General features: G+C 35.9%; 1 protein-coding gene across 1 annotated transcript; it reads left to right on the top strand.

Moving 5' to 3' along the window:
• Window positions 1–3,779: 3,779 nt before the first annotated feature.
• NCU09892 (prolyl-tRNA synthetase) lies at window positions 3,780–5,778 on the top strand. Its single transcript, XM_953524.3, has 3 exons — window positions 3,780–4,041; window positions 4,101–4,183; window positions 4,258–5,778. The coding sequence occupies exons 1-3, from the start codon at window positions 3,831–3,833 to the stop codon at window positions 5,725–5,727; spliced, it is 1,764 nt and encodes a 587-aa protein (XP_958617.3). The 5' UTR covers window positions 3,780–3,830; the 3' UTR covers window positions 5,728–5,778.
• Window positions 5,779–11,357: the final 5,579 nt, after the last annotated feature.

Genomic DNA, 11,357 nt, shown 5'->3' with positions numbered 1-11,357 from the left:
ACCGGATTTATTACATCCCTCCTATTACTAGCGAATAATATTTCTTATATTTATTATTAGTAAATGTGCCCGGGCCCTACTCCTTTCAGGACTTACGTATTATAAATAGTGTAATATATAATACCTTTAGAGAGGTTTATTTAAAGCGAGGGTTCTTAAAGGATAATTCTTAGTAGGAAATATTATTCGAAAAGGCGGGTATATAGTAAATTGGGCGGTAGTTACGGTATTTATTCGTTATATATTTAACGAACGGTAATCCTATAACGGATCCGAAAGCTATTTAAGATAAATTTATAAACCTTTTCTATAATAATTTACCTTATAGAATTATAAGAATAGTAAGCATCCTACCCAATTTAAAAAACTTATATATCAATTACAATTTATACTTTATTAGTTAATACTTTACTTAATTAAATAAATCTCTTTCTAATTTAGGTCTCCCTAAATTAATATTTATATAAGAGTAAATAAATAGAAACCCCCTTTTACAATAGGAGTTATAATACGATTCGGATAAGTAATAAATACTTTTTAATAATATTTAATCTAAATTTAATATTAGGTAGGCCGCAATCTTCAACGAAATTATTACTACCGTAGAAAATACCCTTAAAAATATACTTTTCTTTATATAGGGACTAGGAGGCATTAGGAAAACGTTCTTATACTATAGGTTATATATATACTTTCGTACTTAGAATAAAGTAGTACTATACGTAGCGTTTTTAAGTATTATAACACTCTTACTTAATAGCGGGCGGACTATATACTCCTAATTTAAAATCCCTCTAAATATTTCTACTTTATAAATATATAATATTAAGAAGAATACTAACTTATACTAGTTACTATAACGGACTTCCTTAATTATTTAGAACGAGGTTCCTATATAAAACCGGAGGTATATAGAAGCCGTTAATTATACTTTATAAGACCTTTTAGGATGTAAGGGTATTCGATTCAATAGTATTCCGGTTATTTTCGGTAGGGATTTTATATAAATTCTACCTATAAAGAAGTAAAGTATATATTTAGAAGTAGTTTCTTTCTACTTAAAGTACTCTCTAATTTAGTAAAATATTAAAGTCTTATACCTTATAGAGAATATATATATTCAAAGGGCTACTACTTAAACCTATATATTTGTACAATAACTATAGGATCTATCTTATAACCCTATTTACTATAAGTCCGAATAGGCTCAACCGTTCCTAGCTATATTCGTTACTATTATAGAAAAAAACTTTCTAACCCGGATTTACCCTACTTCCCTTCTTACTATTACACTTACAAATAATACTATTTTTACTAATAGGGCTGTTCTTTATACCCGTAACGATTCTATTAGGGAAGTAAATAAGTAAATTCTATCCCATATATAGGGCGAAAGTATAGACTATAATTTTATAAACTCTATTAATATACCGGAAAACGATACCCGGGATTTACAATTTACTCTAAAATATTTATAAACTTTGGATTTTCCAAAATACCCTCCCAATAAATTAACTTTAAAGAAGGGTATACCTATTTTACTCTTACATAATTTATACCCCGAAAGTAATATATACAATAGTATTAAATTAGTAATTATTAAACTAGGTAGATATATAATCGAGGGAAAGATTTTAGGTAGTTCCTTTACAGGCGAATTACGGATAATTCCTCGTATTTCGTTAGTAATAGATAAAGAATAGGCTTTTCGGTTGAAACGTACACAATTTCTAGTATAGCTCTACTTCTCTATAATTATTAATAAGAGTCAAGGGCAATCCTTTTACTATATTGGCATTAATTTATAGGATTATGTCTTTAGTTACGGGCAGTTGTATGTAGCTATAAGTAGGGTTATTATATTATAGAATATTTCTATACTTTTATAAAGGATTGAACGGGAGGAGGATAGACTTTTACGTAACGTAGTCTAGTTGGAAGTATTAATTTAAAATTAATATATATTATACTTTCTATCTTTTCTTACTCTTATACTCTACCTATACCCTCTTTACTTTTTACTTTATATTTATACCTATACCTATTCTTACTTTATATCTATACTTATACCTATTCTTTACTTTATACCTAACCTTATATATTTTTTTATTATTACCTATATATATACTCTTATACTCTTATATAAATATTTAAATATATATATTATATTTATAAATTATATAGGAAGGGGAAGCAAATAATTGAAATAAAGTTAAAAAGATTCAACTAGCTAATTATAAACTACGTAAATACTTATATTTGTACTGCAAATTAATACTAAAAATTTATAAAACTATTTGTATATTGTATTCTCATTCCGATCAAAAACGCTCTTACTTTCTCTTTTTATTTATAGTTACTCTATAGACGGTAAATATAACCGCAAACTAATTAGCTATACGCTCCAATTCGAAACTCGGCATATTCGGAATTGGAAGGAGGTCGGACGGGAGGGCGGCCGGGGCCGAAAAGACATCGTAGGGAGCGTTACTATAGTAAAAATATATATTAACTATATTTTAAATAACGAAAGGGTAATATACGTATACGACTAAAGCTATATTTTAGAGGTAGCCAAGGTAGAATTGGCCTTATATTTGGCCTTCAAATTAGCTATCTTTATGTACCTTCTTCAATACGGTAGGGGACTCCGTAAATTTAATATTATATTTATTATAAGTACGAGCAATAGTATTTATAATAGTAGATAGGGTGTGCGTATCGCTTATAATCTATCCCTTATAATTTGGGTACTAAATACTACTCGTATTTAAATAATAATTATTATACGCCCCTTTCGAAATACTAGGCACCGAGTAATAAACCTTAAAAATACTATAATTAATATAAGTAGTACAATTAATAGTATTACCCACCACCGAAAGGAGCCATACTTCCATGCGTGTAGGCCGAAAATTGCTGGATTCCTTCCTCTAAGTATTATTACCCGCGTTGGCTTTAAATTGGATGTTGCGGAGGGGCTACGGAACCGTTAGTTAGTAAAAATAAATATTAAAAGGATATAAAATCGTAGAGAAAAAAAAACTTACGGGTATAGCCGCTAGTTTCTTATAAGTATTAGACAATTTTATATCTTTAAATTTGGTTGTAAACTACTCTAAGAAATTTATACTATCGAATTTAATATCGGGTAGTTTGGAGTTTGTAAATACCTCAATACAGTCGAAGCTAGTCTAGGTACTAGCGTTTTCGGCGCTATTATTAGTCTTTTCGGACTCTTTAGGGTCCGTAATAGGGTCCGTAACGGGGGTAGTAACGGGGGTAATAACGGGGGCCGTAACGGTCTCCTTGATAGTTTCGGAAGCCGCAATAGCATTTTTATTTTTAATTGCCTAAGGGGTAGCTACAATCTTCTTAATTACTCTAGTACGCTTACTACTACCGGCTATAATAATGAGGTAAGAGGGGTCTAAAAGTAATATTAGTAATACTAAAAAAAATATACGTGCGTCTATGTAGGGTACTTACTAGATTGATTAGATTGTTATATGCTTATGAAAATGGATTGGTAGGAGTGTGCGGAGCAGTATGTAAGGACTAGGGTGGTAATTAGGGTAGTAATTGTAGTAAGAAAGGTAAGGGTTTGAAATATAGGATAGATATTTTCGTTTGTGTGAATCTAGCTGTGTACGGGCCACAACCCAGAATCCAGCTGTGTACGGGCCGCAACCCAGGATCCAGCCTTGCACGGGCCACGGAAGGGTCGTAGCTCTGCTGCCCCGAACACTAGTACTAGTAAATGTATTCACGCGTACATTGACGTGTGGTCTATATCATCATCTACTGTGGCATCCATACATGTGAAAATCATGCTGCCGCGTTCCATCCCCCGCCTTTCAAAGGTTTGGATACCTAGCGGAGGCTTTGCTGTTCCGGGGGTTGAAGATGCCCATTCAAAGCTCGTTCGCGCTGGCTTTCTTCGTCAGTCTCACGCCGGCATCTTCCACATGCTGCCTCTCGGGAAAAGGGTACAGGATAAGGTAGAACGACTGGTCGCAAAGCACATGGAGGAGTCGCTAGGTTAGTGCTCTCCCGTTGCTTTTCTGACCAAGCTACTCACACCTACCTTCAACCGACAGCGGCCTCTAGAGTATCGCTGTCTTCCATTTCAAGCGAAGCTCTGTGGGAGCGCAGCGGACGACTGCCGAATATTGCACCCGAGGTGCGTTCTCCACACTCTCCCCAGCTCGTCAGCCTTTTGAGGCCTTTGTTTGGGCTAACGTGTTGTGGTGGTAGCTTTTCCGATTCCCGGATCGCAAAGGCAGTGCCTATCTATTATCTCCCACTCATGAGGAAGAGATTACCTATCTGGTCGCGCAGACCGTCAGGTCGTACAAGGATCTCCCTCTCCGACTCTACCAGATTACTCGCAAGTTTCGGGATGAGTTACGCCCACGTCACGGGCTTCTTCGTGGGCGCGAGTTTATCATGAAAGACCTTTACACCTTCGACACAGATCTAACGTCTGCTTTGGACACTTACGAGAAAGTCCGAGCCGCTTACTCACGCATCTTCAACGACATGAAGCTCCCAGTCCTGGCGGCAAAAGCTAGTTCTGGTGACATGGGCGGCGACCTGAGCCATGAGTATCACTTGCCCTCACCCTTCGGGGAGGATAATATCATCACTTGTGGAAGTTGTGACTACATTATCAACGAGGAAATAGCGACTACCAAAGTTGCACATGAGATCTGCCAAGCTGATCATGTTGGGGTTTGGCGGGCTATTACCAAAGACCGTTCTACACTCGTCAACGTCTGGTATCCCACGAGAACGATCAGGACGAATACCGGTCAAGTGCGCGAGTACACAAACTCTGATATCAACATATATGCGATCAAACCTCTTGTACCAGACTTAGATGCTTCAGTTTCGGACGCCACGGAATTCTGGGCAGCGGCGACAGAAGGCCCGGACGCCACAGCAAAACAACTGGTGAATCTCTTCGACAGCAGACTTCCACCGTCGTTCTCGGACAGTTCGAAAGGCAGCGCATCACTGCCTATGTGGCCGGACACTGTCAAATCAGGAGCATCCACATTGCATGTTCAGTGTCACGGATCTTCCACTAACGGCGGAAAACCTTTGAATTTTCTTCGGATCCGCAAGGGGGATAATTGCCCACAATGCTCCTCCGGAACTTTGAATGTCCAGAAGGCGATGGAGTTGGGCCACACGTTTCACTTGGGCACTCGGTATTCGCAACCATTGGGCGCAAAGATATCGTTGCCGCCTCCCAGTTCGAGCGAGGCAAAACCTTCGACAGGGGATAGCGGCACTTCAAAAACAGTGAGCATGCAAATGGGCTGCCACGGAATAGGGATTTCGCGTGTCATTGGCGCCGTGGCTGAACACCTAGCTGATGATAAAGGTTTGAATTGGCCTGTCGCCATTGCCCCATATACCTGTATCGTCGTCTTTGCTGAAGACAACTACGACGATGCTGTAGAGGTCTACAAGCGCATTCTTAACGGCATCGGAGACCAGGATGAGCGGCTAGACATCATTCTCGATGATCGCCAAAAATCATTGCCTTGGAAGCTTAAGGACGCGGACCTTATTGGTGCGCCGGTAATTGTTGTTCTCGGTCGAGAGTGGCGCATAGCGCGTCGGGTCGAGGTTCAGTGTCGGAGGCTTAATATCAATGAGGTTATCGATGTGAATAATTTGCCGTCCTTTATAGCCGAGCTACATTTGAGACTCTAGTTGTAGGATAGCTACAGTAACAGTTAAAAAAAATACTGCTTCCCCCCCCCCCCCCAACTCCCTACCTCTATGGATCTGCAATATCCTTCCCGCTGACCAGAACAACTGCATCTACCTTTTCTTGCAACCCCTATAACTCCACCATGCTCCGGTCCAAATGGAAGCTCTTAGTAGGGTTTTAACTAGAGATTCTCGGAGTGCAAGGGGGTTTAGTAAAGATTTAACGGAAGCCAAATGCTCAGCGATAATTGCAGCGCGAAATGTAGGAGTCTCGCGACGCTAATTGGCAGCCCAGTTTGATTGCAGTACTAAGACTATTACTAGGATTTCAAAACGGCTTTAAGATTACTAAACCCCCTCAAAGCGCTTCCTAGGAGGGGTTGTAAAAATATTATTACAAGGCTAGCCTATGTTGTAGTAACACTGCACGCCTCTAGTCTAGAGCTATTAACAGCTCTGGTTACGTGCAGTCCTACGTGTGTGCACGCGCACGGACTGGCCCAGCCTGGGCTCTCGCCTATATAGCCAGTCCTCTATACACACTTCCCTTCTCCTCCCTCATATAACGACGCATATCCTACTTTAAACCCCAACGGTACCCTTCCGCTTTATTATAGTTTCTTGTGTTTATAGATAATTAAGATTCGTATTCTTATAATTGAAACTATTATTATAATCCTAGACTTTGAGTTAGGTAATTATTAAACCGAGTGTTGTAATTAAGTAGCTCGTCCTCTCTTTCTCTCCCTTATACTTACTAGCGTATTGATTTAGCAATTAATATCTAACCCTCTAGTAATTAATAGTTTTTTAAAAATTATAGTAATTAACGTTCTTATAACAGCTGTCCTAATTAACCTTAATTATTATTCAAATAATTTGCAAGCGCTCGAGACCTTCAATAAGAGTATTCCTCCGCACACCTACCTTATTTCCTACATATACTTAAAAATGCCCAAGGCAGCTAGTATGTAAATACCCGTGATTTAGTAGTAATATTACTTGTATTGTAGGTTAGAAACCTTAGTAGAACTTCTAGCTCTTTACACACAATTAATACCTTTACTATTTATAAATAATTAACAGCGGATAATTTAAATAAGACTAAATATAATGGGAATAGTAATGGGCGTTAGTATACAACGTTATTAGTATATAATACTCAAATAATAATATTAATCTTATTCTCTATTCTATATAACTATAGAGCTTTATTGGTATAGGGTCCTTCTCTAGTTCTTTAAGGGGAAAATTATATAATGTTAAGCGCCGCTGGATGAAAACTCCTAACTTTGTTTGAGCTATAAATCTCTATACTGTTCCTACTTTACTTATAGCTATAATAATTCTCACCCACCGCTATAATCAATTAATTTCGTCTTTTTTACCGCTATATTATTTCAATATTAGAATAATAATAATATCAGAAATAGGACTTGGGCCTAAAGCGCTACCCTCCTTCGCGGCTTTTCTATTTTAATTCCTACCGCTCTTTCCTCCACCCTCTCTCCGCTTCCTTATTATATCCTCTTATTTATTTCCCTACTCTTTTACTTCCTTACTCTATTTATAATCACTTCTACCCTATCTCTTTACTTCCTACCTTATAGTTTTACTCCTATTTATAATAATGTAAGGACTTTTTCCTTTATTTATATAATTCTCCTTATAGTACTCCTTCTTAAGTTCCTCCTTCTTCTTTTCTTATTATAACTATATTTATAATAGTTTCCTCCAACTACTATTACTTTACCTTTTTTAAATAAGAAGCTCTCTTTATTAATTAAGACCGTTAGTAAGGCGCCTACCCCCAAAGCAAAATTGCCTAATATCAATAAATTTACTGGAATTAACTTTTCTTTTAAAACTTAACTACTTATGATCCGTATAAAGCTTAGGTTCGATAATAAAACTATTAGTAACGCTAAAGTATAATTCTTTTATATTTACTCCCGGCTAAATAGAAAAATCTAGGCCTTAGTAATACTACAGCTCATTCAATCCTCCGATAGTAGTATCTTCGACCTACAAATTCTCCTTAACTAATTAGCCTATATTTACAGTAATCCTAATAAAATTCAGTAAACCAAAACCGCCTTGTATACTAATTAATAATATAAGGATCCATTTAGCGTATTTATTACGAAATTCGAATAATTATTGTATAAAGCGCAAACCAATACTTAGTCCGAGCCTACAAAAATCTCTATCCTCCGCTAAGCTTTCAATAAGGAATTCGTAAGCGAACGCTACAGATCTATCCCTAGCCTACTACTTACGTAGATTATATTAATAAACTAAAGGAAGTTCTCGGATTTATTTACTTCTCTAGTGTTTACAGCGGTAATTATAAGGAAAAAAATACTATGAATATTAATATTATTTAGGGAGCATCAAGTTTAATCAAATTTTATACGGCTCCTATTAAAACTCTACCTCCTAGTACTATAGCTACGGTTTCCTTAGCCTCAACTTTACGTACTCAGCTCAATACCGTTATAGCTTTATGTAATAATAATAATAATAACGACAATTCTATTTCAAATTACAATTCTCGCGCTTCTTATTCGTTAAACGATTTTAAGCGTAAGTTAGAAGGCATGCATTACAGTAACGGATTATGTGAGATCACCAACGAGATCAAGCGGTTGGATACGATTGATTGAGTGCTATTGAGGAGAAAGAGGGAGATTGGCAAAGTCTAGAAGGCTAGATATAGTGCGGTCTGGGCAGGGCACAGAGTGGGGTCTAGGCCCAGTGAATACTGTGCTTAGTAAATGCCAGAGACCCACTAATACACCCCTATAAATTGGAAGATTGCCAAAAAGTGTCTAACCTCTATATATTATTTACATTATAATATCTTTCATAGTGTTAATAATATTTCAAGCCCAGGGAACCTTCCTCTGGACCATACCTATTAATTTAATAAATTTAACGTATTTATTTAGCTTTAACGGCTTTATTAGACCATTAGCCAGTATCTCGTCACCCGGCAAGTGCTCGATTGTAAATACCTTCCTATCTACCTCTTAAATCAACCATTTATACCGTATATCGATATATCGATTCCTAGCTGGGACATTAAGGTTAAAAATCCGGTCTTTAACATTACTACTATCCGTATAAAGAATCCTATTAATCTTATAAAGGCCCAGATTTACGTTCAAATTATCAAACATACTACTAACCTAATTAAGTACCTTAGCCGTAGGTACTAGATTGGTAAACTCTACTTCTATCGTACTAGTTGTAACGAGATCCTATTATTTAAACTTCTATAGGACGGGGCTACAAGTAAAGAATATAATATAGCTAGCTATACTCTTCCTTAAAGGAATATCATTAATAAAGGAGGCGTTTGCATACGTGTAGAAGGACGGGGCTATTAACGGCGAGAGTATATTGCCTAACTTAATACCTAAATCGGGGTACTTAGATAAATATCGCTATAAATATTTTATAACAACAAGGTAGTAATTAGTAGGCTTCTTAATACCCTTTGATAGTTTGTTAACAGTAAATACAATATTTGGCCGGGTACTTATTAAGATTTAATTTAATAAATTAGTCTTCTTAGGGTAAGACTTGGCTTCGTTTAGGGATATATTAATACCCCTATAGACCTTGTAATCCGGTGGCTATAATATTTTGACGTTGTATAGTTTAGTTTTGCTATCGTTGAATTTAGCGATAATCGATTTGGTATATTGTTGTTGAGATATAAAGATTATACGAATTTAGCGGTCCTTTACAATATCGTATCCTAGAAATATACGTACCTACCCTAACTCTTTGAGCTTGAAATGGTTGGCTAATTGGTCTTTAATTTGATTAATAATAGTAATAATTAGTGCTGCAACAAGAAGGTCGTTAACGTATAGTACTAGCAGTACGCCCAGTACCTTATTAGTAAGCAAGCAAAAATCTGTAGAGATTGGTATAAAGTTAGTTTACTTTAGTATTGGTACGAGAGTATTAAATTAATAAAGTAGGGAACGCTTAAAACTATAGAGTACTTTAGTAAACTAATATACTACATCTTCTTTATTATAACCGGGTATAGGCTTCTTAAACGTTATTAGCTACTTAATATAATATTGGGTGTCGTTAGGGATAGAGGCGTTTAAGAAAGTAGTATCGAAATCGAACTAATAGTACTTATAATTATTTATAACTATAATCGCTAAGAATAATCTAATACTAATTGAATGTACTACCGTTATATATATCTCTTATACCGCCCAATTGCCTTATTCAAAATTACTATAAACTACCTATCTAGCTCTAACTTTCCAATTTTTAGTATCGATATTGTACTTCTCGTTATATACCTATTTTCTAGGTAGAACTTTTATATTTAGAAATTTAGGGACCAAAATATAGACTCCCCTATCCTCAAATACTTTAACTTACTTCTTTATTACTAGTAACCAATATAATTCAAAATTATTCTACTTACATACTACTCAATAATTCTTAAGGATAAAATATTAAACTTTATTAGTAGCGATAATTATTATATTATAATTGACTTTAATAGTAGTAAAGCAATATACGGGTATTATACGTTTTACTAAACGACCCTCTATTATACTATGAAAGTTATTAGGTAAATTTACCGAATTTTGAATAATATTACTATTACTATCTTTTACCTATTGAACATCGTATTTAAAGTCTACCGGCTTCGCTATAGAACATCGAAATCTACTTTTACTTACCTCTATATTTAATACTTATATACTAAACTCAGAGGGCTGGCTTCCTTATCTTAGCTAGGCTTACGTAGATTATTAACTTATAGGGTTTAGCAGAATTATTATAAAGTCCGAATTCGGGATCGAGAACTCCGAATTCGGGTTCGGAGGGTCCGAATTCAAAGTTTGTTTCTTTAAGTTTATTTTTAATTAAAGCTATAGCTTGCTCACTTGCAATGCTAGCGACGGGGTATATTATCGCGTACGGGCGGGGTTCGATATACCTATTGGGGGTAATCGAACTACTAAAATTAATTTTTAAAGACTATTAGGTAGCGGAGTGCCTGGAGTAGTATATACGGTTAGCTTATTAGAATTATATTGGTCGCGTTAATTATAGGGTATAGGATCTTCTTTATTAAGATCCTCAAAATCAAGAAGGTCGTCGTTATACTCGATGGTCTCTCTGACCGGCGAGCTTGATGGTTAATATTGTAGCAGATCTAGCGATAAGAATATTGGCGACGAGCGCGTTAGTAAAGTCTCTAGAGCCGGAGTTAGGGTTGATATTAGTAATGGTAATACTGGTGGTATTATATTAATTAGAGTATTTGGCAGTATTATAGTTGCGTAAGTAGACGAAGTGATTAGAGTAGTTACGGTAGCTGGCACGGTTATAGTAACTAGTGTAATTGGAGCGGTTAAGGGGGTTAGTATAACTTCTAGCGATAAAGGTAGTGTAATTGTCGTCTCCTATATCTTTTTGACTTTTTGTTGTTGGGGTGATTCGATTGCTTTCTATATATATAGCTGTGTGTCTGTACCGTCAACCTTAACCTAGATTTAGTAGCTACTGTCCGCTACTTTATTGATTTCATCGACTATCTAGTTTAAAAAGATAATATAATATTTAATAATATTACTGTTACT

Source organism: Neurospora crassa, linkage group I (assembly GCF_000182925.2).
Source record: "Neurospora crassa OR74A linkage group I, whole genome shotgun sequence".
In the NCBI taxonomy this organism is placed as follows: Eukaryota; Fungi; Ascomycota; class Sordariomycetes; order Sordariales; family Sordariaceae; genus Neurospora; species Neurospora crassa.
This window is presented reverse-complemented; position numbering and strand designations above follow the sequence as displayed.